The sequence below is a fragment of the Ahaetulla prasina genome, chromosome 1 (genome assembly GCF_028640845.1).
Source record: "Ahaetulla prasina isolate Xishuangbanna chromosome 1, ASM2864084v1, whole genome shotgun sequence".
Classification (NCBI taxonomy): Eukaryota; Metazoa; Chordata; class Lepidosauria; order Squamata; family Colubridae; genus Ahaetulla; species Ahaetulla prasina.
In genome coordinates, this window is record NC_080539.1 from 245,593,409 (window position 1) to 245,620,662 (window position 27,254).

Genomic DNA, 27,254 nt, shown 5'->3' on the forward strand with positions numbered 1-27,254 from the left:
CTAAGAGGTCTGTAAAGGGCGTGCATAAGAGCACAAGCGTGCCTACCGTTCCTGTCCTAATGTTCCCTTTCATTGTATCCAATTCATATAGTTATTACATACTTATGCTTATATATATATATGCTTAATATATCATATAGTTATTTCATGCTTATGCTTATATATACTGTTGTGACAAAATAAATAAAAAAAAATAAAAACGTCCTGGCACTTTAAAGGGAAACAGCATGTTCGTATGCTGAATTTATTTCCCTCTGCAGAAGCTCGAGTGAATTCACTCCTAGAATTTCGCACCTCCCTAGCTTTGCTGCCATTCAGTGCATTACGACGTGATCTTCTATCGTTTTTCTTTGGACACCTGCGAATCATTGTGGCTCTACATAACAGCATTCCTTTAACAGCAAGATCCATCCATACGTACAGCTGGGCAATTCACATTCATATCATATACAGAAGGGACAAACCACCGCCTCTAATACTGCAACCGGTACTGCCCAGAACCCGCTAAGAAATTCAACTAAGCCACACCGGAGTTTGCACACCGCCGCTTCTATTGGCCCAACGTCACCGCGGTTTCCCACCAATAAGCGGCACGCGTAATCCTATTTCCCCGCCCACTCGCCCCGTTCCCGCTCCGACGGCCGCCGCCTCGTAATGACGATAGGGGGGGGAATGGGCGTGGCCTACCTTAGGCCCTTCCCCCCCTGAAGAACCGTTGGGGCTGCCAATCGTGTCTAGGGACGCGGCGCGACCTCGCGGGTCCTCCCACCACCACCTACAAGAGCGAGGATGGCGAGACCGGGCTGCTTGAAGCACCACAAGGTAAAAGCTGTTTTACTCGAGGAGCGCCGGAAATCGCAAGGCAGAATAAGCCCGTTTTGGGGGGAAAAAAAACCTGTGGTTGAAGATCTCTACGGAGTGCAAGGAAATAAGTGCTAGACCTATTTAGCTTTGGGTTTTTTTCTCACCCCCCCCCTTTGGTTGCAGAAAGGGTGGCGGGTTTTCCAATTACTTGAAGGGCTGCCACAAAAAGAAGAGGGGGTCAACTTGTTTTCCAAAGCACCAGAGGGCAGGGCAAGAAACAATGGATGGAAACTAATCAAAGAGAGAAGCAACCTGGAATTAAGGAGAAACTTCTTGACAGTTAGAACAGTTAACCAGTGGAACAACTTGCCTTCAGAAGTTCAGAAGTTGTGAATGCTCCAACGGTGGAAGTTTTTAAGAAGATGTTGGATAACCATTTCTCTGAAGTGGTGTAGCGTCTCCTGCTTGAGCAGGGGGCTGGACTAGAAGACCTCCAAGGTCCCTTCTAATTCTATTCTGTAATATATGTAAGAATATATAGAAGGGAACTTGGAGATCTTCTTACGTTTTCCTTATGTTTTCCTTAGCCTTAGGTGTGATTAAGGTATGTATATCTAGTTTTTAAGAGAGAGAGACAGAGACAGACTGACAGATAGATAGATGTAGATGTCTAGTTTAATGAAAAGAAGGACTGGGGTGACACGATGGCAGTGTTCTAATATCTAAGGGGCTGCCACAAAGAAGAGGAGGTCAACCTGTTTTCCAAAGCACCAAAGGGCAAGGCAAGAAACAATGGATGGAAACTAATCAAAGAGAGAAGCAACCTGGAACAAGAAATTTCCTAACAGTGAGAACAATTAACCAGTGTAATAGCTACTTGTCTCCAGAAGTTGTGGGTGCTTCATCACTGGAGGTTTTTAAGAAGAGACTGGATAGTCACTTGTCTGAAATGGTACAGGGTCTCCTGCTTGAGCAGGGGGTTGGACTAGAAGACCTCCAAGGTCCCTTCTAGCTATAGTCTATTCAATTTTTTGAAAACGAAAGGTAATATCCGAAACAGCAACAGTTAACTGTCTGAATGGGGTGTGCCATGCGTTTTTGATATGGCACTTAGAGCAGGATTGAAAGAAACAAAAGCAAGTCCTTAAATGACACAAAACTTTAAAGGGTTTAGGGTGAGATGCAGACTTGGATTTCTTCCTGCAGGCAGTGTCTCTTTTCAGGAGGAGGAAGCCTGGATTCAACAACTTTTTAAAGATAATATAATGGTAAAAATAAGGTGAATTCTTTTTGTAAGCCATTCAGGGTCACTTCAATAGTGGGATATACGGCATATAAAATTAATAAATTAACTAGTGTATGTGTCGAGTGAGGGATTAAAGTTTAAGCAACTGAAAGTTCTGACTCTGCCTGTTTTAATATCTGCAACATTGTGTTGCTAAAGTGCAGACAATTTGCAAGAACCAGGAGTGACTTTTTGGACAGCATTGTGAAATTTCACCAGTTGGAAGCAAATTGTTGGACTCAAAATTCTTTTAAGTATATGGTACTTGCCTTTGGTTGGATCTCAAGATTCTGGTAAGAAAGAAAATAAAATCTACAACTGGGTTGATCTCTAGTATCTACAATGAGAGCAGAGAAAGGCAAACATCTAGAAGTGGTACCAGTAGTTCAGACCACTTTATACAGGGACAACCCCTGTGAGATCAGAAAGAGAAAGACTACTCCCAAGTCCCTAGTAACTTGTCTGGTTGAGGGTGGATTTTTGACCCTTTAAACCATTGCATTTATCGCATTGGAGATGAGGTTAACTTTTTGTCCATGTCCATGTCATGACATGACATGATACAGTTATACAAAAGGGCACGGTTTGTGGCATGACATTACCAAGCTATTTTTGTCATCCTGACAAATGCAGCCAGCTCTTGCAGAAGCATATCACTTCATTAAGCTTGACTTTATTTGATTTAATTTAGACTCTGCCCCTCTCACCAATAAGGCAACTCTGATTGGCTTCCAGAGAGTAAAAAAAAATATATCAAAACAATTACAACTTTAAAAAGCTCTATAAGTTTGCTTTAGTTTTCTGTAAAAGCACTGTGCTTTTCTGTAAAAGCACTGTTCATATATATAAATTTACCACATTTGTATCACATTTATTAATGTATTCATAGAGGAGCAGCTCTGAGAACCATTTGGACAACCTGAAATATCATCCAGGATCCTTAAGTCTGTCAATACTAAAGACAGAAACAAACAGCTACAAAAGGGTTGTAGGGCATTTACATCCCACTTGTTGAAACACTAAATAGTACTGCTTATGCTACTTAGGATTTCAACTACCTAAAATAAGTGATGTTTATCTACATTCAGATCAGGAATTGCCAATATAAAAAAAGCACAGTATAATCCTTTCCAACTGCCTTTCAACCCCAGCTTCTACATCTGCTGGACAATTGTAGGGTGACATTCTGGCATTAGTATCATCTGCATATCAGGCTCACCATGCCCTTTCTGGGTAATTTCATATTTATCTAATATGAATATCACTATGTAGGTATATTCTAAAAACTGCAAGCTCTATCACTTAAGTTGTACAATCAGAAATTGCAGAGTTGTTTTTTGAGGCTAAAATATGAAGGCCCAGAAAGTTTCAGAAAAGGTTTACCATATTCCTTTTGTTTTGTTTTGTTTTGTTTTGTTTTGTTTTGTTTTACCTCATATTTCCTCCCCTCCCACCCCAGGACTTCACATTTCTTGTTGTAGCATAGAGTATTTAGTGGAATTCGATTGCCAATTCATATGTACTCTGTTATACAAAATATTATTATTCATACTGTTTGTAAAAATATGTTAATCTAAAATGAGAAACTTGTTTTAAATCCATCTCCTCTTGAGAAGTGAATTAAGTTAACCCATATTTATAGATATTCAGAGATGCTAAATTTATTTTATTTTATTTATTATTATTTAAATTTTTATACCGCCCTTCTCCCGAAGGACTCAGGGCGGTTCACAGCCAGATAAAAATACAATAATATTACAATATAAATACAATTAAAATACACTTAAAAAACTTATTCAATTGGCCGAGATTAAAAATTTAGGATAAATAATAAAAACTCATTAAAAACCCATTAATTAAAAAACTAACCCAGTCCTGCGCAGATGAATAAGTGAGTTTTGAGCTCGCGACGAAAGGTTCGGAGGTCCGGAAGTTGACGGAGTCCTGGGGGGAGTTCATCCAGAGGACGGGAGCCCCCACAGAGAAGGCCCTTCCCCTGGGCATCGCCAGACGACACTGTCGCGCCGACGGCACCCTGAGGAGTCCCTCTCTGTGAGAGCGCACGGGTCGGTGGGAGGTATTCGGTAGCAGTAGGCGGTCCCGTAGATAACCCGGCCCTATGCCATGGAGCGCTTTAAAGACGTTCACCAAAACCTTGAAGCGCACCCGGAAGGCCACAGGTAGCCAGTGCAGTCTGCGCAGGATAGGTGTCACGCGGGAGCCACGAGGGGCTCCCTCTATCACCCGCGCAGCCGCATTCTGGACTAACTGAAGCCTCCGGATGCCCCTCAAGGGGAGCCCCATGTAGAGAGCATTGCAGTAATCCAGACGAGACGTCACGAGGGCGTGAGTGACTGTGCACAAGGCATCCCGGTCTAGAAAGGGGCGCAACTGGCGCACCAGGCGAACCTGGTGGAAAGCTCTCCTGGAGACGGCCGTCAAGTGGTCTTCAAGAGACAGCCGTTCATCCAGGAGAACACCCAAGTTGCGCACCCTCTCCATCGGGGCCAATGACTCGCTCCCAACAGTCAGCCGTGGACTCAGCTGACTGTACCGGGATGCCGCATCCACAGCCACTCCGTCTTGGAGGATTGAGCTTGAGCCTGTTTCTCCCCATCCAGACCCGACGGCTTCCAAACACCGGGACAGCACTGATAGCTTCATTGGGGTGGCCCGGTGTGGAAAAGTACAGCTGGGTGTCATCAGCGACAGCTGGTACCTCACACGAAGCCACTGATGATCTCACCCAGCGGCTTCATAGATGTTGAACAGAAGGCGAGAGAATCGACCCCGCGGCACCCACAAGTGAGGCGCCGCTGGCGACCTCTGCCCGTCAACACCGTCTGCGACCGGTCGGAGAGATAGGAGGTGAACCACCGATAAACGGTGCCTCTCACTCCCAATCCTCCAACCGGCGCAGCAGGATACCATGGTCGATGGTATCAAAAGCCGCTGAGAGGTCTAATAGGACCAGGGCAGAGGAACAACCCCTATCCCTGGCCCTCCAGAGATCATCCACCAACGCGACCAAAGCCATCTCAGTGCTGTAACCAGGCCGGAAGCCGGACTGGAACGGGTCTAGATAGACAGTTTCCTCCAGGTGCAGGGGAAACTGATATGCCACCATACTCTCTACAACCTTCGCGGCGGTTGAGACCGGACGATAATTACCTAAAACAGCCGGGTCCAGGGAAGGCTTCTTGAGGAGGGGCCTCACCACCGCCTCTTTCAAGGCGGCAGGAAAGACTCCCTCCAACAAGGAAGCGCTCGTAATCGCCTGGAGCCAGCCTCGTGTCACCTCCTGAGTGGCCAGCACCAGCCAGGAGGGGCACGGGTCCAGTAAACACGTGGTGGCATTCATCTACCCAGCAACCTGTCCATGTCCTCGGGAGCCACAGGGTCAAACTCATCCCAGCCAATATCACCAAGACCGCCTCAGACGCCCGTCCGAATCGCCACAATTTTGGTCCAGACCATCCCAAAGCTACACGATTTAATCGTATAGATAACCGTTAAACTCCTCAGCACGTCCCTGCAACGGGTCATCCCGCTCCCCCTGGTGAAGGAGGGAGCGGGTCACCCGAAACAGGGCAGCTGGGCGGTTATCTGCCGACGCAATGAGGGAGGAGGCGTAGCAACGCCTCGCTTCCCTCAGTGCCACTAGGTAGGTCCTGGTATAGGATCTAACTAGTGTCCGATCAGCCTCTGAACGGCTGGACCTCCAAGAGCTCTCTAGGCGTCTTCTCCGGTGTTTCATCCCCCTCAGCTCCTCGGAGAACCAAGGAGCCGGTTGGGATCTGCGCCGGGTCAGAGGCCGCAGAGGCACGACACGGTCTAAAGCCCCAGCCGCAGCCCGTTCCCAGGCTGCGGCTAGTTCCTCGGCCGTGCCGTGAGCCAGACCCTCAGGAAATGGCCCAAGCTCCGTCCGGAACCTCTCCGGGTCCATCAGGCGCCTGGGACGGTACCAACGTAATGGTACGGTACCAACGTAAATTGCTACAGATTGTTGTGTTTAGAGGTTATTTTGCATTATTATACTGTCATATGTTTCACTCTAGACCCATGCATTTTTAATTATTTAATTATTTACTATGCTACCATGGAATTTTTCCTTCATAGAATATTTATTTTAAATAACTATGCCATTGTAAACAAATATGCCATTGTTTGCAAATCAGATGTGATGATCTTGTTGGAAATTTTATGTGAAAATGAGTCATTTCTCATACAATCAACAGGGATTGACTTCAGGAAGGTTGACTGGATCATCTAAACTGACAAACAGGAAAAAACAGTAAGAATATCTTCATTAATGATGATGATGATGATGCTATTTGTTCAATCGTGTCCAGTTCTTGGTGATTCTGTGAATCAGCACTCTCTACATTTTCCAATCTTGTATGGCTCTTTCAATTTTTTATGCTCTGGCTAATGTCAGTTTTGATGGTGTCTAGCTTTTTGCAACCTCGCTGATCATTCCAAGCCTAACTACTCTTTCTAGTAAATTTGATGGCATGACATAGCTGAAATAAGTAAGGTGAAATTTTGTGATGTTTCCTTCCAGGAATATGTCTGGTTTTATTTGCTCCAATCTTGCTTATTTGTCACCTTTGCTGTATTGATATTATCACTGGCATGTAAAGCACCTAATTATTAGTATTCTAGGTCAGAGATGAAGCTATACTTACATGTCCTGATCATTGGCTGTGTTAGATTAAAATGCTAGTATGAAATCCAACAATATTTCCAAGACTGTTACTTCCTCAGGCTTGTTACTGATATTGTTTCTATTATCTAGCAAAATCCCAGTTTTTGTAGATAACAAAGGCTTAAGATTCATTATCAAAATATGTTTCTCTCCATCATTTCTTTGCTGCTCTTCCAAGTGATAAACGTGATGAAGAACTGTAGCAGCCTTGTTCAACTTTAGTCTCTCTAGCTATACTGACACTGCCAAGGATGCAATCATAATATATGTTGAGAATAGGGCACCAAACTGGAGAAGACTGTAAAGAGTCTCCTATATCCATAAAACCTGTACATTTCAAGATTCTAAACTATCCAGAAAATCTTGATAGGTATATAATACTATCTGCTATAGTCCTCTTCTTGATAAGCGTGTTTATGTAGTACACAATGTAGAATGCTTGCAAAGATATTACAGTACCTTCAGACTATTGTTCTAATATAATTGCTTACAGAGCTTCTTCTGCAATTGAATTTTAGTATGTGTAATTTTCTAATAATAAATACTATTTTATTTATTTAAATCCCATCTTTATTATTTTTATAAATATAAATACAAATGTACCTTCCTCCTCCTCTTTTCTCCACAACAATAGCACTGTGAGGTGGGTTGGGCTGAGAGAGAATGACTGGCCCAAAATCACCCCACCGGCTTTCATGGTTAAGGTGGGACTTGAAGTCACGGTCTCCCACGTTCTAGCCTAGTGTCTTAATCACTAGATTGGGGTCTTCAAACTTTTTAAGCAGGGGACAAATTCATGGTCCCTCAGACTGTTGGGGGGCCGGATTGGCTGGGTGGGCGTGGCCAACAGTCCATTGAAAAATGCACGCAAACTTTAATTTGTTTTGTTTTGCTCCTGGGGGTGTTTTATTTGCTTTTGTTTGCATGTTGCTCTTTTGGTTGCCTTTTCTTTTTACTAGATCATTTTTTTTCAGTTGTTTAGGAGTCCAGTGGTCCACTTCAGAAAACTCAGTTTTGCAGCAATTCTTCTCAGCCCGAAGGAGCTTGAGAAATCAATATCTCTCTCTTTCTCTCTCTCCCTCTCCCTCTCCCTCTTTCTTTCTCTCCTCTCTCTCTTTTTCTTTCTCTCTCCTCTTTTCTCCACAACAATAGCACTGTGAGGTGGGTTGGGCTGAGAGAGAATGACTGGCCCAAAATCACCCCACCGGCTTTCATGGTTAAGGTGGGACTTGAAGTCACGGTCTCCCACGTTCTAGCCTAGTGTCTTAATCACTAGATTGGGGTCTTCAAACTTTTTAAGCAGGGGGCAAAATCATGGTCCTCAGACTGTTGGGGGGCCGGATTGGCTGGGTGGGCGTGGCCAACAGTCCATTGAAAAATGCACGCAAACTTTAATTTGTTTTGTTTTGCTCCTGGGGGTGTTTTATTTGCTTTTGTTTGCATGTTGCTCTTTTGGTTGCCTTTTCTTTTTACTAGATCATTTTTTTTCAGTTGTTTAGGAGTCCAGTGGTCCACTTCAGAAAACTCAGTTTTGCAGCAATTCTTCTCAGCCCGAAGGAGCTTGAGAAATCAATATCTCTCTCTTTCTCTCTCTCCCTCTCCCTCTCCCTCTTTCTTTCTCTCCTTCTCTCTCTTTCCTTCTCTCTCTTCCTCTCTTTCTCTCTCTCTTTCTTTCTCTCTCCCTCTTTTTCTCTTTCTCTTTCTCTCTCTCTTTCTCTTTCTTTCTCCCTCTCTCTTTCTCTCTCTGTCTATCTCTATCTATCTTCTGGAGGTGCCCCATTTTTCACACACATACACACCCACCTCCAGAAGTATTCTGCAGGCCAAAACCAGGCAAAAATGGCTCACTTCTTGGCAAAAAATGGGCTGTTTTCGGCCGTTTTTTGGGCTCCTTTCAGCCCCACCGCCATCCCAGAAGCATTCTGCAGGCCAAAATTGTTGGGCTTACCTTTCAGTTCCAGCCCACAGGGCTCCCGAAGGGCGGGGCAACCTTGTTATCCTGCGTGGGCCGAATTAATGGCTTCGGTGGGCCGCATGCACTAGATCAAGCTGGTTCTCTATAATAATTACAAATTATTTTTTGGTAGCCTGTTGAATAGTTTATTGGGATATCATTTCTATATTTCAGGATTGCTCCCAAAAAAGTGGCATATACAGAACCTGATGGCTATTCCCTGTATTCCACAGATTCAGAGGATCAGGTAACAAGAGAATGTGATGCAAAAATCTATCCTGAGAATTTTGTTTGCAACCTTTTCATCTATGTTATATTTTATAACTCATACAGGGTATCCTAGATGTACATTAATTAAAATAGTTTACTTAAAAGTAATATTTAAATTAAAAGATTGCACACTCTCTTTTTGTTTCTGCAGTATGTGTGCTTTATGAAAAGTGAAAATTAGAAGTAGGATAGAAAGAGTATGTTTTTGAATTTGGATTTTGACAAAAACCCTCTGACAATACCATGGATAACTAAGAATTGTTTGTATACGATAGCCATGCATGCGTTAAAAGGAATTTTGAGTGTTTTTGTTTAGTACATTTATATTAAACAAAATTTTTGTTTAGTACACAATATTTATGTGTCCCTTTTCTAGACTGCATAATCTTAAACATTTGATTTCAACCATATAATTGGATTCTCTCTCTAAATAAAAGAATCATGCAAACAGAAATTAAGAGTCATCCAGAAATGAATATTCTTTGTCTGGCTCTTTTTTCCTATCATTTTCCCTTACTGAATACTATAAACAATTTGAAGTTTCATCAAAATCAGATCCTGGAACTTAACTAATTTAATGGAAGAATGTTTTATTGCTAGAATATTCACTAGCTTTGAGAATAAAGATAAAGTAATGAGCTTGTTTCCTATGCTAGAAGCTGCTGTTTGTAATCTTCTTAATATCTTTTCTGAGGTTGCAAATATTCATCATGGTCTTGATCGCTGTGCATCTTTGTTAAGGGACATTCTTCAGAATGAGTCCCAAGGTAACGATCATTATCATTACTTGAGTATAAAGTTCATATCCTTGATAGCTTACCTTGTGGCTTAAATGTTATTTTTTCAAATGATGCTAGGAATGGCAGGCAGCTCTCAAAAAGCAGTGAAAACAACTACTTTCAAAGCAGTTTCCAGACCTTTGCTGAATAAAATGGATGGTGCTAAAAAGAGAGGTGTAAAGAAAAAAATTCTTTCAGCAAATGTGCAAAAAGAAACAGGTGTGCACTATTTCTTTAAATTTAATTTTTTAACCATGTGTTTATCTCATTCATTCATCATTCATTCATCATTCTCAATTACGTAATAGTTACAGGATGTAATTTCTGCCTCCAAAACCTGAATGTCTGGTTTTGTCTATAGATAACATACCACTGTAAATACTCAATAGGGGTTTTTTTACAATTTGTTTCATGAATGTGTGCCTTCATCCACCAACTGCATATGTTTTGTATTTATCAGAAGGGGTGAAGTGAGAATGTTAAGCCAGATGTAAATCACCATATAACAGTCATAATTCTTGGTTTATACCTTACCAAAAATAAGGATGGTTTCTTCTTTATAAACATGTTACTTCAAGCTTTTTTAACCATAGCTACAAATCCATAGCTGTATTTATAAAAAACAAACTTGCAGCAACAGGATTCTCAAACCCAAACAATTAGTTCTGCATCTGGATAATATTAAGGGTATTAACAAGCTAAACATTTTCCATTCTGTAGTGTTGTTTGTTTGGTTTTTTTTGCAGCATCTGAGTTAAATAGAAAGGTAGTTTCAGGTAATGAAACTGCTGCTGAAAAAGATGTAACTCCTCTAAGCACCAAACAAGCCTTTGTTGTTAAATCGATTCATGGACCTTGCACTCAGCATTCTCCTGTACTGCACCAGAAATTGTGTGAGCATGCACAGTCCCAAATGCCTTTGTTAAACAGCCACATGCCAGGGAAATCCAGTGATATGCCTGATGTCCCGCTTTCCATCGTTCCTGAAGAGGGTAAGTGGGGAAGCAGTTTGGCTGTCGTTATGCACTGTGTTCATTTGTTCAAATTAACCTTAGTGTTGTTAACTGCTTGGCGATTGTCCTCCTTTTAGCAGCATATCAACCTACTACAGCATTCAACGGCCATTTACCTACCTCCACACCAGCACTATCCCCACAGCAGGCAGTTAATCCTTCTGTCGTTCACCCTGTAAGTACCCTCCTTCTGCTGGAAGTAAATGGACAAATTTGTATTTCCCTGTTTTATCCTAAACATGTCGCTAAGAGCAAAATTTTAAAATAAAACTGCTGTAAAGTAATGCACTCTAGTCATGACTGAACTTGCGATTGAATTTGGGGTGGGTAAAGAAAAAAGGCACTTGAATTTCAGTTCCTTTGGGCTTTGGTCTGCAAGTTGAGCAGATACTGTATCTTTATCTTCAGATGAGAAGCAACAGGGATACATTTTATTTTAAATTCAACATGCTCTCTTAAGCAGAAATCCAGCTGTTTCCAGTACCCAAGTTGTTTTGAGGCCCTTTGTATTTATTTGTTGGTTCCTGAGTGTTTGCTTTCCCCCCCCCCCCCCGCCCCAGTTTGTCTAAATTCTGCAACTTCTCAAAGATGTGCAAATTGAATTTGCTGGTTACCTCTTCTAAACTTTTTCTTGCCTCTTCAGTTCTGATCATTACAATTGAAGGAAATGGGGGAGAGGTAGCAAAACTATTTTAAAAAACAAACATTTGCCTAATAATCCCATTTTCTCTATTCCATGTCATCTATGTTTGCCCTGGAGACAAAAATCAAGTCATTGTTTTTTTCTTTGTTGTACACATGAGTAAAAGATAATGTTGTGCTATCGTAGAAGAACCAGCATTTTTCAAAGTTCTCTTTAATTTTCAACAGTACTGAAATTCCCATACATATTTGCATTTCTACTGTTGAACATTTAGTTCAAGTTTAATTAGTTACTAAAGAAGACTATTTCCTAGCATGCATTATTCTCTGGGTATTGGGCCGTTGTCATATTGTTTAATACCAACTAGTTTGCTCATGCAATAGGTGCTTAAGGTGGGGAAAACCTCACACTCCATTCCCTTTTAAAATTGTAATTAATTGTAAGAATGTAATTTGAATTGTAATTAACTTACAAGAATATAAGTTCAATATGATTTCAGCATGGAAGAACATTGCTTGTGTATGTATACTTGTCACAGGGCCTTCCTGTGGACATCTGCAGCCAGTGTGTCACACGAATGGGGCCAGACCTTGTATCCGGAGGCTTAAAGACTTCCACTTCTATGGCTCAAATGCAATCATCAGCTTTGTGCTCTGCTCCACCCCACGTGGCTCCCTCTGGTCCAGGCAACCTCCCATCCTCAGCCATCCTCGCTCCATCTCCTGGTAGAGAGGCCGTGTCAGAAGGAATCCACGAAGAACAGTTTAATGAGGCAGAGTTGATCAGATGCATTCAGGCACAGCTGGCTCTGTTGCAGGCACGGGAGAGGGAGCGTGAACTAAAGGAGGCTGTCAGAAATTGCCCAGATGTTGACCCGGTGCAATCCAAGCCACCCATTTCTAAAGAACCAGAGATAACTGAAGAATACAATGAAGGCACTTTAAGTGAAGAGGATACCTTAGATGGCATTGATATGGCACCTGTGAGAGATACAAGCTGCCAAACTAGTTTCAGCACAGAACTCTTAAGGCCTCAAAAAAACAGCATGCAGAAAAGAGTCCAAAAAGTGAAAACTGTGAAGTATCTTTTGGCAGAGCTCAAGGCCTTGCTAACTGACCATGGTAATATGATTGTTCTTATTATGATTTGTTCGGTGGGACACTTTGTGACTTGTGAATATGATCAGTCCCCAGGTGGCCTACTAGTGTCACTTGCTGACTTTCTTAGAGATGGTTTTAAGGTGCTCAAATCATGTGCTTTGGAGTAGTAGCTAAGGTGCTGGCCTAGAAACAGGGACAGGCTGAGTTCTAGCCCTTCTTTAGGCAAGAAAGTCAGCTGGATGACTTTGGGTCAGTCTCCCTCCCTTTTCCTCCCTCCTTCTCCTTCCCCCTCTCTTTCTCTCCCTCTCCCTTAGTTCAATCTAGCTCACAAGATAGTTGTGGAGAAAATACAGAGGAGTGCAAGTAGTCCTTGACTTACAACAGTTTTTTTAGTGACCATTCAGAGTTGCAGTGGCACTGAAAAATATGACTTATGACCATTTTTCACAATTATGCCCATTGTAGCATCTCCATGATCACATGATCAGAATTCAGATGCTTGGCAACTGGTCCATGTTTATGAAGGTTGCAGTTTCCCAAGGTTATGTAATCACCTTTTGCAACCTTCTGACCAGCAAAGTCAGTTGGGAAGCCAAATTCACTTAACAACTAGGTTACTAATTTATCAACTGAAGTGACTCACTTAACTGGCAAGAAAGATCATAAAATGGGACAAAATTCAACAGATATTTCACTTAATGACAGAAATTTTGGGCTCAATTGTTGTAAGTTGAGGACTACCTATATTAGAGATGTTTACTGCTTATATAAAGGTGAGATAAAATGATGATAATGATATTGTCATCATCATATGAGAGCAACTCACCACAGAAAAGTGCTCAGTTTAATGTGAGTAGAAAACACTGCTAAACATGATAACCTCAAAACAAACTGATCAAACAGCAGAATCTTTTGATAAGTTAGCATGCTGGATTAAACATATTCTTTGATCGTTTTTATCTTGCTTTGTAGCAAAATAGCCAATGTAATGGTTAAGTTGTTGAACTAAATTAAAATTAAAATTAATTTTAATTAATTTAATTAATTATTTGCATCCAAATTAAAGTCCATCCTCAAAATGGAAGCACTGTGGGTGGCTTTAGGCCAACCGCTTAGCCCAAACTACCCCATATTGTTGCATCAAGAAACACACATTTGTTAATGCAAAATAAGATTCAGTTTAACTTTCCTAATCTGATTTCCTTATTTTGAGATTACTTACTTACCAAAATAATTTTTTTTATTTGTTGTTTTAATAATCTTGTTTAAATCCATCCATCATAAATCACTTTCTACTAAATATGACAATTGCAGCATTTTTAAAAACTTGATGAGGATTGAAAATAGGCAGTTACAAACATTAACTTTGCTCCTATCTTGCCCTGCTCTGGGCAAACTAATGAAGTCACAGTTCTGTGATGTTTTTACCATTCTGAAATAAAAAGTATAAGGCAGTGAGGGAGTGTTGAAGCCTCAAATATAAGAACTGTCAATGCTATAAATGAAATCTGTCACATTTCTTGGTCCTCATCTTAAAGCAACCTATTTGAAGAGTGGACCCTGTTTTTCATATTTTATATGCAGTTGATGGAGAAACCTAACATATATGCCATGAATCATGCAGTTGGAAACCTGCTCAGCCTGTTCATATTAGGATGATAAACTTGATTGTCTACAATAATACTTTCTGAAGAATGGCTATTTGAGTATATGTGAAAATTCCTTTTTTGCTTGTTTTCCTCTCTCTCACTGAAGATTCAGAAACGTTAGGGGTGCTAGATGAAATAGATGACACAACATCACTTTTGCCCACAGCTGTTGAGAATACAAATGTACAAGCTGAAATAGCACTTGCCCTTCAGCCTCTCAGAAGTGAAAACGCTCAGTTGCGCAGGTCAGTAAAGAAGAGAGAAACATGGTACTAAAGCAGGGGTGAAATCAAAAAATTTTCCCTACCGGTTCTGTGGGCGTGGCTTAATTGGTGGTCAGGTGACCAGGTGGGTGTGGCCAATAACAATAAATAATAAAAATAATAAAGTATACAAAACAATAAGAAGTACCAAAAACCAACTTTCACACTTTACACACACATAACACAACACAACTGACACAAACACAATGTAAAAGCAGCTGCACTTCACCCAAAATTGCCCCTGCAAAAAGCAGTAACCTCACACAGCCACAAATAGCTCAAAAACCAACTTTCACACTTTACACACACACAACACAACATAACTGACTCACACACATATAAAATGCCACATAAAGCTTTGTGAGATTTTGTGTGTTTGTGTAGTTAGAGTGAAACATTACAGAAATACACCAAATCTCAGAAAGATGCACAAATATTTTATTTTATTATTTTATTTTATTTATATTTTTTTAGATAAAAGCAGCTAAATTTAAAACTTCCTTAACTTTAAATTGCTGTCTAAAAAAAAACCTCCTTAAAAAAAAACATTTTACTATTTTTAAGCCTTTGGTTTGAAGTGTGGGCTGGTGGGGAGGAAGGTTATTGCAATGGCTGGACTTTAAATGTTTTCTCAGTTATACACATATACCTGATGGAGAAGCAGAATTTAAGCAACAAGGAGATTCCATACACCAAGAACAGGCTGGATTTTCTTAACTCAAGAAGTTAAGAAATGGTTCGCTTCCAGACTCAAGAAGTAGGCCATCTCAATTGGATCCAGCCGTTTAAGTGGGTTGGGAGAGTTTTATGCAAGCGCACTAGAAAATGGGAGGCAGGATTTTAATATGAACAGGCCAATTATCCCAATGGAAGCTTTCTGCCAAAAAATGGTGATTACTGGAGAAAAAGTTTATCTGAGGATGGGCAAACTTTACTTTTTTTCAGTCAAAGTGAGGAAAAAGTGCTGGGGGGGGGCACTTAGAGCTGCATCCAAGTAACAAATCTATTTGTTAACAAAGAAAGTATTTGTTTAAAAATCCCTGCCTCTTATTGTAGACGACTGAGAATTTTGAACCAACAGCTGAGGGAACAAAACAGAGCTGAAAAGGAATGTAGCCTGGATAGCAGCTTGGAAGGTAAGTAGCAAGGTATAAATGTTTAAGCATGTATTAAAATCACTTTCAATAGCGTCTGAGAACTGGAAATATTTTGACATATTTCCAGAAACTATTTTTCTTTTCTGGAATATGGACTGATCCTCCGTATTCCTCTGTACTTAGTTATTATATTAGTTACATTAAAGCCACACATCAGACACCGTTCTCCTTTTCTCTCTTTCTCGCTTTGTGGCCCACTGAGGGCATATTTTAAGGCCAACCGACATTTTGATTCCAAATGTGATAATTGTGTTTTCTCTGCAAAGGTGATGGAAATATTTTATTAAGGGTTCAACAAAGGCTAGATCGCCAGGGATTCTTCTGGGTGAGTGAAATGCTTGAGATTGGAAAGACAATCTCTTTCAGATTAACAGTCTGGCCCCACTTAGTGATCTTAGAGACCTTAGTGATCTCAAAGAATTCTGTATTTATATATGTTTAACTGTGAGTGCAGCTGGCCAGACATAGTGGGACTGAGTGGTTTTCTAGTTATGGGTTGTATAGAGAGAGATACTCAAGTTCAAGTAAAAGCCAAGTGTTCTTCAGCATTTTGGATGGGTGTATGATAATTAGAGAAAATAGAGACTGCAGGTATGACCTTATTCTTCACCCAGTTTAAAAACCTCTTTGCGTTTGGATACAAACAAAGCAATAATATCTGCTAATAGCTTTTTATAAACTACCTTCAGAGCAGTGGTGAAATGTACAATTTGAAACTACCGGTTCTATGGGCATGGCTTGGTGGGGGAGTAACGTGACAGGGTGGGCGTGGCCAACTTTTTTTTTTAACTTTTAAAAGCATTTTTTCTACAACCTCTTCGGCCGAAGAGATTGTAGATAAATTCTTTTAAAAGGCTCCTCTGACGATCCCAGCTGAGTTGCCTGATTGTCAGAGGCTTTTCTTTTAAAGGCAAAAAAAATGCTTTTAAAAGAAAAGAAAAGCCTCTGACAATCAGGCAACTCAGCTGGGATTGTCAGAGGAGCTTTTTAAAAGCATTTTTTTACAATCTCTTCGGCCAACGATCCCAGCTGAGCCGCACATCATCAGAGGCTTTTTTTTCTTACTTTAAAAGCATTTTTTCGGCCGAAGAAAAAAATGCTTTTAAAAGTAAAAAACCAAACATCTGATGATCATGCGGCTCAGCTGGGCATGGGGGTGGGCAGGGATTTTTGCTACTGAACCACCTGCTGCCATCACTACCAGATCGGGCGATCCGGTCCAAACCGGGAGCATTTCACCCCTGTTTCAGAGTAATTATAGTCCTTGACTAGAAACCTTGCTAGTGTAATACAGAATATGAATAGCTGCCAGATGCATTGAAAACAGCAAAAAGAGTAGTTGATTGTCATTTGTCATACTGTCTTGACTTGCATTGAATGTCATTGGCAAACTGTGTCATTCCAGAGATTAGGCATAAAATATTGGCTGCATAGTATTTTATACTGTTTCACTACTTCCCTCTCATAAAACATAAGGTGATGTACCAAGAAATATAATAACAATAAAATACAACTGTAATGTATTACTGTAAGTTTTGGCGGGAGTTTTAGGCGGGAAATATCTCGTTTCTGATTGGATGCAGCCTCAGGCTGAAGTGTATATAAGGAGAGGTTTTTCTCCAGAGTTTTGCTGGGTCACACTATATTAAAGAGCTGTTGTCACTAACCTGGTCTCCTGCCTCGTCAATACCCATACATAACATTGGCGACGAAGGTGGGATATTGAGGCAGAGCACCAGAACAGAGCTGAACTCACTACGAGAATCAAACCCAGCAAGGTGACGGCGAATGCAGCGATGACCGGCTACACGCCACCCACGCCGTTTGACCCTGCCCAGGAGACATGGGGAATATATATGACCCGTTTCGAAAGTTTCCTGGAGGCAAACGAGCTACAGGGAGTCTCCGACAACCGCAAACGGGCTTACTTCATAAGCCACTGTGGGTCAGCAGTCATCGCCGTCGCAGAAGCCCTAGCGGAGCCAACACCGCTACACTCCGTATCGTGGCAGACCCTTCAGACCCTCCTGAAGAATCACTACGCACCAGCCCCGTCCAAATACGTTCGACGGTACGAGTTTGGGGAGCGCAGGCAACAAGAAGGCGAGTCTATCAGCGACTACATGGCAGCCCTGAGACAAGCCTCCAAGCATTGCGAGTACCGCGATCTGGACGAAGAGCTGCTGGAACAACTTATACGGGGGGTCAGAGACATCCGTTTGAGGAGACGGTTGCTAGCCAAGAGCAACCTGACATTAAACGCTCTGGACGAAGCCAGAGCCCATGAGATGTCCAACCATGCAGCAGATACCTTACAAAAGCGACTCACGCCGATGGCGGGCGCAAAGCCGAGCACAGTCCACCACGAAGAAACCTATCGTGAGTCAACCAGCGAAGAGGAGGAAGAAGTCCACTACACCGGAAAATCGACAAGGAAGACCCGGAGGAATGCGGAAGTTGCGGGCGACATCAGCGCCAAAGATGTAAGTTCAGGGACGCCATTTGCCGGCGGTGTGAAAGGAAGGGCACCTGGCTCAAGTCTGCCGAGCACCCCAACCTTCCGAAAATTCAAATCGGCCAATCAGAGCGGCTCTGAGTCAGAGATGCAAACCCCACAGTCCCGCCGAATTTCAAACCAGCCAATCAGAGCGCGAGATCGGCGAGGCGACCAGCGATTGGCCAGGAAAGAAAGAGCGAAGTCAAACCGAATGACTGTTACCATAGACCACGCAGCTACCCGCATCAAGAAAAGATCTTCACAAACCCGACAATTGAAGGCGTACCGTGCCGACTGGAAGTAGACACAGGATCAGCTATCACAATCATGTCCTGGGACACTTTTGTGAAAGCCTTGCCGCATCGCAAAGCGCAAGCTACAGAAACAACGGCCCGGGTGCAGGATTACCAGGGCAACCGCATCCCTGTTCGAGGGACAACGACCGCCGAGGTCACGGGACACACGAAAAGACCCTGCCCATCACGTTAGTCGAGGGAACCTTGCCAAGCTTGCTGGGGCTAGACTGGTTCCGGGCGTTGGGAATGGGGTGACTGGCGCCCACCGAGCGGATGCAACCTGCAAAACGCCCTACTGGAGGAATTCGCAGACGTATTCGAGGACCGTTTAGGCAAGTACAAGGGGACCCCTATCTCCTTCAATTTAGACCCCCAAATAGCTCCCATTAGGTTAAAGGCAAGGAGGGTTCCTTTTGCACTCAAACCTAAAATCGACAAAGAGTTAGATAAATTAGTCAGCCAGGGGATACTAGTGCCAGTTGACCATGCCAAATGGGAGACGCCAATCGTCACCCCTATAAAACCAGACGGGTCCATAAGAATTTGTGCTGATTACAAGGCTACCTTGAACAAAGCATTGCAAAAGAGCGCCTACCCAGTTCCAGTAGTGCAACACTTATTGCACTCACTAGGGCACGGACAAGTTTTCGCCAAATTAGACTTGGCACAAGCGTACCAACAGCTACCCGTAGATGCTAGCACAGCTGAGGCCCAGACCATTGTAACGCACCGGGGTGCCTTTAAGTGCACCCCGTTACAGTTCGGGGTGAGTGTGGCCCCGGGGCTATTCCAAAATTTGATGGAGCGGCTCCTACAAGGGTTACCGGGAGTCGTACCCTATTTCGATGATGTGTTGGTATCAGGGGAAGATTTAGGAGAACTGGGGAAGCGATTAAGGAAAGTTTTGGCCATTTTTAGGTCGGCAGGATTAAAAGTCAAAGCAAGCAAGTGTCAGATAGGGGTCGAATCTGTTGAATTTTTGGGCTATAGAATAGACAAAAAAGGGATTCACCCCACTGAGAGCAAAGTCAAGGCGATAAAGAGAGCCCCAGCACCCAAAAACAAGACAGAACTCCAGGCTTTCCTGGGTCTGGTAAACTTTACGCCGTGTTTTTAAAAGACAAGGCAACCGTTGCTGAACCGCTGCATAAATTGCTTGGAAAAACACTGCTTGGTCGTGGGGAAGTCAGAGAATAGGCATTTGAGGCAGTAAAAGTTTGCTATCAAGCGATAGCCTGTTAATACAATACAACAACAGACTGCCGTTAGTATTGGTTTGTGATCGTCCCCTATGGAGTAGGAGCGGTGCCAGCCACAGACTCCCAAACGGCACTGAAGCCCCTATAGCGTTCTATTCACGAACGATGTCCCGGCTGAGAGGAATTACAGCCAGCTAGATAGGAGGCTCTAATAGTGTCAGGGGTGAAAAATTTCACGAATACGTTTTTGGGCGAGATTTCGAAATTGTCACTGATCACAGACCGCTATTGGGGTTGCTGGCTGGCGACCGCCCAACGCCAGTAGCACTCTCACCTAGACTGACCAGATGGACTATTTTTTTGACCGCATACTCCTACAAGCTGCAGCATCGGCCTGGAAAGGAGCTGGGGCATGCGGACGGATTGAGCAGATGCCCATTGCCAGGGAAATCGAGGACCCCACCCGGGCACACCCGTTCTACTAATTGACTCTTTGGACTCGGGGCCAGTCACATCGCAGGAAGTGGCTCGGGCCTCCTACCGGGACGTTGTTTTAAGGACTGTAATCAGTTGGGTTCAAAGGGGATGGCCCGCTGCGCCGGGCGAACGTTTCAAGGAATTTGTAAAGAAAAAAGGGGAATTGTCCGTACAAGGGGGGTGCCTGCTCTGGGGGGATAGGGTGGTAGTCCCAGAGAAACTGAGGAAAAAAGTTCTGGAACTCCTGCATGAGGGTCACCCAGGAATTGTGAGGATGAAGGGTTTGGCTAGGAGCTATGTCTGGTGGCCCCTAATGGACAGGGAAATCAGTGACAGGGTTGGCCGATGCCAAGTATGTCAGGAATCCAGACCACTACCACCTACGGCCCCAGTTTTGGAGTGTGAGAAACCCCAAGGCCCCTGGTCCCGCATACACATTGATTTTGCCGCCCTTCCACGGCCAAACATTTCTAATTGTGGTGGATGCATTCTCCAAATGGCTGGAGATCATCCTAATGAAATCCACAACCGCGGAGCTGTCATCTCAGCACTAAAACACCTTTTCGCCACGCACGGGCTACCGGACACCCTCGTGTCCGATAACGGGCCACAGTTCACCGCAGCATTATTTGAAGGGTACCTGGCTGAAGAGGGCATCCGACATGCCCTCTCAGCGCCGTTCCACCCTGCGTCGAACGGCCTTGCTGAACGCTTTGTCCGGAGTGCGAAGAAGCGCTATCACGGCGGCCCGGCGATTGGCAGGCACAAATCGACGATTCCTAACCGTCAACACAGGACCCCTGTGTGGCCACCGCCACAGCCCAGCCGAGCTATTAATGGGGCGGAAGCTACGGTGCCCGCTAGACCGGCTACACCAACTACGACAGGACGGGTTCAAAACAAAACCAGATAGAATCCGAGAGTTAAACATAGGAGACTCAGTGTGGGCACATAATTACAGCGACGGCCCTAACTGGAAGAGGGGATAGTCATAGACAAACGGGCCCCAAATCTTATCTAGTGGAACTAGACGATGGCAGAATCTGGGCGCCACATAGATCAATTAAGAAACAGATTGAGCGATAAGGCAGAATTAGGCGAGAACAGCCCTGACTGTGATTTAATTAACCCCACAGCTGACCGGCGCCGAGAACAAACAGAAAGCGTAAGCAAAGAACCAAACAGAGACTTATCTGAGTCAGGCGAGGTCCAGCGACACCCTCCGGTCCCTCTAGAGGACAGCAGGTCCGAGCCGGCGAATAATCCAGGGCCGGATGGCCGGGAGGAGGAGCTCAGAGGAACGAAAAGTCCCTCCGGCAAGCTCGACTCAACTCCAGAAAGTGAACTGCGCAGGTCCGGGAGAGTCAGGAGACGCCCCACGTACCTGCAGGACTACGTAGAGAAGTAATATGCAAATATTGGCAAAGTGCCTTCTGGGAGGGAAGGAGTGTAATGTATTACTGTAAGTTTTGGCGGGAGTTTTAGGCGGGAAATATCTCGTTTCTGATTGGATGCAGCCTCAGGCTGAAGTGTATATAAGGAGAGGTTTTTCTCCAGAGTTTTGCTGGGTCACACTATATTAAAGAGCTGTTGTCACTAACCTGGTCTCCTGCCTCGTCAACCATAAAAGAGCCTGCGATTCATTATTTATGATACATACTGCTAAAAGTTGCCCCCTCCCCAGGCAATAAAATTGCCACCGCCTTCTGAAATGCCAGAAGTCTAGAGTCAGGTGTATTGCTGGAGCAATGTATTTCATTCAGACTTAAGAGCCCTACAGTAACACATCTCAGAGGTTAGAAGAAAGTGCCTTCTTTGTTCAGTCGAACGAGTGAAATATTTGTCCATGGACCATATTTCTGAAAGAACTCTTATGTTTTCCTCCTATAGTTATGTCCCTCCAGTCTTTGAATATGACATTGCAGAGTCAGTTGAATGAATCCATGAGAAGCATTGAGTTGTTGCAGGATAAAAATGAAGAATTCATTAAAATCCTAGAAAGCCAAAAAGAAGAAAATAAAAGGCTAACTAGACAAATCCAGAAGAAAGAACAAGAGCTGCTTGAAAAGAAACAACAGTGTGATATTAACTCAACCAAACTCAAAATCGGTGTGTAAGTTGGCAAATTTGGCGGGGTTGTCCAATCTTTGTGAATTTATCATGGAAACTAAATTTCATTGGTTATTAATATATTTTAGAAGCAGATGAAATGTTGACCAATGTGAAGACTTACCAGTACAAATTAGAAGCTGCTGAAAAAGAAAACCAGATTATGGGCATAACATTGCGTCAGCGAGATGCAGAAGTGAATAGACTGCGTGAATTGACCTGGTACTGTTAACCTTGTTTATTTCTCTTAGTGTTTCAAATCCATTTAGCAAAATTGTACACTGCCTCAGAGAGTTAGAACAATAAATTGAGAAATGCATCTTTGAAAAAACATTGAAAACCTCAATAAATTTAGATTTGGGGAAGGAAAAGCTACCAAATAGAATAATATTTGATTTATTTATTTTACATTCTAAACACTTGGACAAAAACTCACAATTATTGGTGGAGGATGGGAAATATTACTTATTTTATTAATATATAAATTCTCGATATAATAGTCAGCCACAAGGTGGTGGCAGTGACTCACCCAGAAAATTGAAACCTAATTTATTGAGAAAAAGAGAAACCTTTCGTAATAATAGTGTATATGAATACTATTACGTTGTGGATTTTAGTCCCTATTTTATTTTCAATAGAGGTATATTACTTAATGCTGTCAAGTGGTGTTATAATACTCCAAGGCTCTCATAGTGCACATTGTAGCCCTAGTTAGATGGAAAATCCTCTCTGGAAGTGATTCTGCATAGAGTTCTTTACTTTGACTCGAACATTGGGGATATATTAATCAAGCCTATTCTAAAGGTTACAATATTAGCAATTCTAGAGGACTAGTAGAACGGCTGAAGGAAGTGTGTGCATTAAATGGAAGATGGCTTTAATTATCTCTGATACTGAGATACATAATCAAATATGATTAAAGGACCAGATTATCTTGTATTTTCTTTTTTTATAAAATAGAAACATTTCAGATCTTTATAACTGGCTTATAAACTAATTTATGAACTTGTTTCTAGCTGTGGTTCACCTTAAATTTCAACCTTATTTTGTTCTCTTGAAGATCAGCATAGGTAATTCTCTATGGGTGATGTGTTAAGATGTTAGATAAGGAGCTCTTACAGGCGAGTCAAAATAAAAAATAAATTAAAGAAATAAATAGACTAATATAAATGGTTTTATGAGAAAGATGGGGAATTAAAGATGGGTAGTATAAATCCTTAACCTGATGTTTTTGCCCCTAGAGTGCCTGGCCAACATTCAACAGGAAAACCACAAATTATTGGCTGAAAATTCTCCCATGTGCTTTAGCTCCAAAAAGGTGCAAAATATTTTTGTTAAAATTCTTTTTTTTGCACTACAGTACCATGAAGCAGCAAAACAATGCTGGAGAACCACTACCATCTGGGCATCTCTGAATACATTTTCTCCAGCCCTTAGAAATGGGGGAAGATAGAAAGAAAAAGGCAGCTCTGGCTGTAAAATGGTTTCCCGTTCTCCTCAGTGGAATGTACTTAGAGTTAGATGCCCTGATACGTCAAGTATCAATTAGATTATACCCTGACTGGAATACATACCTATTTAGAAATGAGCCTAATTAGTGGTGCTAAGATTGTACCTTGACTTTTCAGATATGTAGAAGCCTTTACACCTTTGTCTCATTTTGACATCATGTCTTGACATCTGTGCTTTACAGGGCTCTTCAAGGGAGTATGTCCAAGCTACTGTCGGACCTCACCGGGGATATGGTGAAGCCCAGACAAGTCAGCAGTCTATCGAAAGCTCTCTTGGAAATTCATGAGAAACAGTTGCAGCCTGATACATACCCTCTAAGTGATTCCATAATAAACTATCTAAAAAAATTAGAAATGGATCCTGTTCCGACCAACATGAAGCCCCTCTTAAGTGAGGGTGAGATAAAAGAGCCCAAAGAAGTATTTGATGTGAGGGCAGATGAGCATCCTGCCCAAGAGAGTCAGGTGATAGCAGAGGAAACTGTGGCTTCAAGAAATCTTTCTGTCTTCCGAAAGCTTGATGCAGAAACAGCCAGCTCCTTAAGCACTTTAGGGGGTCATGAGCTGGATGAGACTATTTACATTCCACTGAGTAGCAGTCCATCTCAGAAACCAGTCACGGCAACGGAAAGGAAAACAGTCATACAACAGAACCCGATTCCCCACAAACTGGAGTGTGGCTCTAAGCAGCCAAGCAAGGTTGGGATGCTGAGCAACACCAAGATCGGTGATAAATTCTTTGGTAGCTTTGGTCGAAAAATGGCTGTTGAAAATAAATCTGAAACTCTGGGGAGGATAGAGAAGCTAGAAAGCGAGAGACTCCAAATGCAGCCAAAAGAAAGAACTAATGGGTCTGCTAATGTGATTTTGAACAATCCAGACAGACTTCAGCCTGATAAACACTGTTATGCTCAAAAAGGAAATGGGCAGAAGAACCCTGGAATTTCTGCTTCTGACTCCAGTTTTTCAACTCTTGACTGGATGTCAGGAAAATCTGAGTGGACTATATCTTCCTTTTCAACATTCACATCCAGAGATGAAGAAGACTTCAAAAATGGATTAGCAGCCTTGGATGCCAACATAGCAAGACTGCAAAAGACATTGCAGAATAGCTTGAAAAAACAAGGAGACTTTGAGAATACTTCAGTAGTTCAGAATAACTAGGAAAAATGTATTTTTTAAAAAGCCGAGTGATTTGTAATCTTTTTTTATTTTTGATATAAGTTATCTTTCAAAACTTTGTCAGGGAGTATCTTACTAATAAACTAACAGCTGTTAATTAAAAGGCTGTTTCGTCACTGAAAACTTACTGATAAAATAAATCAAAGGTGAATTTCAAATGGATCTGCAAATTTTAATATTTAAAGATATACGATTGCTTTGAAATGTATTATTAAAGGAACAGAATCCATTTTTTCTTGTGGCTTTCATGCGTGATTGATAAAGGCCAAACAAAAAGTGTGTAATATTTTTCTAAAATGTGCTTATTGGAAATATGTTGCATGTATGTCAAAATAGAGAAGTTTAATCTTACAACCTATTGATTTGGCTAATAAGATTTTGGTCCATAACTTAAATGCAGTCTTGCAAATACATTGCCCTTTTATATTTATATGCTTAGAATCAGAGATAAGATAAAGGTAAAGGTTCACCTCGCACATACGTGCTAGTCGTTGCCGACTCTAGGGGGCAGTGCTCATCTCTGTTTCAAAGCTGAAGAGCCAGTGCTGTCCGAAGACGTCTCTGTGGTCATGTGGCCGGCATGACTCAACGCCAAAGGCTGTTACCTTCCCACCAAAGGTGGTCCCTATTTTTTCTACTTGCATTTTTATGTGCTTTCGAAACTGCTAGGTTGGCAGAAGCTGGGACAAGTAACGGGAGCTCACCCCGTTACACGGCAGCACTAGGGATTTGAAATTTAGAATCAGAGATGGGAGAGACCAAATATTTCATTTAGTCCACAAATGTTTGCATACACATGCACTCACATACTCTGTGCAGGGTTCTCTACAGATGATTTTTGCAAGTCGTGCAAAAGATTATTATCTCTGAAGACTTATAATAAAAAAGAACTCAATATGTCACAGAACAGCCTCTTCACTGGCTGATAGTTTGCATTATCAAGATGCTCCTTCTGATATCCAACTATGAACATCTTTTCTTGTACTTTGTTGATTTTAGTTCTACCCTCTAAGTCAATAAAGTCCACTCCTTTTTCTGTGTGACTATATTTGAAGATTATAATCATATCTGTCTTGTCACCAGCTAATCCTTTCAACCCAGAAGCGCCTTAAATGGTGCTTCCGACATGAACGGGACAGGGATCATATCTGCCTTTGGTCATTTTTCTGTAGGTTAAAAAACATCCAAATCTTTTGCCCTTCCTCTGGCTTGGTTTCCAGACCTTTCTCCATCTTGACAACTCCCCTCTGAATTTTCTCCAGTTTTTCGTCTGATTGAAGCCTGGTGCTCAGGATCAGACACAATTTCTGGAGACTGGAACTAAAGCACAACACATTTTCTTCCAGCAAACCGAACTCTTACATTTCTGCTAATGCAGCATTTATCATTTTAGCATCTGCATCAAACTGCTGGCTAATTTTAATTTCTAGTCAACAAGGACCCTCAGATCCCCTTAATATATGACTACCAAGCTCCTTTCTATGTTTGCACCTTATATTTCTCATACCCATTTTTCTTGTATATATCTTCCACCTTATCAGCTCCCTGTTCAAGACTATTTATATCTTTTAAAATTTCAACCACTCCTCCCAATTTTGTGTCATCTGCAGACATTATAAGTATTCCTTTAACTCCAGGTGATTAATAAAAATGTTGAATAGCTGAGGACAGGAATGCCCAATGGCACTCCATTCAGCAATTCCACTGCAGCTTAAATAGACCTGTTAATAAATGTTTTAAAGTTTAGTAATTTAGTCAATAGTGAGTCCATTTCCCAATAGTATCTACTCCATATTTTATGAAAGAGCATTAGAAGGCACCCTGTCAAAGAGAGAGAGAGAGAGAGACAACAAACCCATGCTGGCTCCTGTTAATTGTAGCATCCTTATCTAAGCACTGATAAATGTGCTGCTTGCTAATCTGTTTAGATGCCTTAATCCAGTATGGTCATTATGCTGACAGGTTTGTAATTTCCCAGCTACTCCTGACTGGTGATTTAAGCAATTGTAGAGTTCCACTAATTCTTAATAGAGGAAAACGTCCTTCAGCTTGACAGCTAGGAGTGTAATTACTTCCAGCTTTGCTCATGGATGCCTAATCTGCATGTATGCCCAGAAGCACCAACCCAATCCTATCCATAGTGAAACTATAGTTAAGAAAAATCACCTTCAAAAATATTTCACCAGCATCAGCCATATTTGTATCACCTTCTTAGAAACAGTCACAATGGGCTCTTCCTCTGAAAACTGAAATGTCAGACAATTCCACCTGGGTTTTTGGTGCTAAATACAGAAATTCAGAATTTAGCACACCTTCATTAACTTCTGTTTGCAGTTCACAGTCCATGGGATTACCGCC

General features: G+C 42.1%; 1 protein-coding gene across 3 annotated transcripts; it reads left to right on the forward strand.

Moving 5' to 3' along the window:
* The first annotated feature begins 687 nt into the window (after nt 1-687).
* Nucleotides 688-25,634, forward strand: CCDC14 (coiled-coil domain containing 14). Of its 3 annotated transcripts, none has more exons than XM_058195166.1 (13): nt 688-822; nt 6,328-6,383; nt 8,926-8,998; nt 9,716-9,788; nt 9,879-10,019; nt 10,547-10,792; nt 10,891-10,988; nt 11,995-12,577; nt 14,312-14,450; nt 15,525-15,604; nt 21,985-22,203; nt 22,293-22,425; nt 23,897-25,634. In XM_058195166.1, exons 1-13 carry the CDS (start codon nt 790-792, stop codon nt 24,876-24,878), a joined length of 2,856 nt encoding a protein of 951 aa, XP_058051149.1. In that variant the 5' UTR covers nt 688-789; the 3' UTR covers nt 24,879-25,634. The 3 variants fall into 3 exon arrangements, with proteins under 3 accessions (XP_058051149.1, XP_058051158.1, XP_058051167.1); XM_058195175.1 differs by having other exon boundaries at nt 10,894-10,988; XM_058195184.1 differs by lacking the exons at nt 688-822; nt 6,328-6,383; nt 9,716-9,788 and having other exon boundaries at nt 23,897-25,633.
* Nucleotides 25,635-27,254: the final 1,620 nt, after the last annotated feature.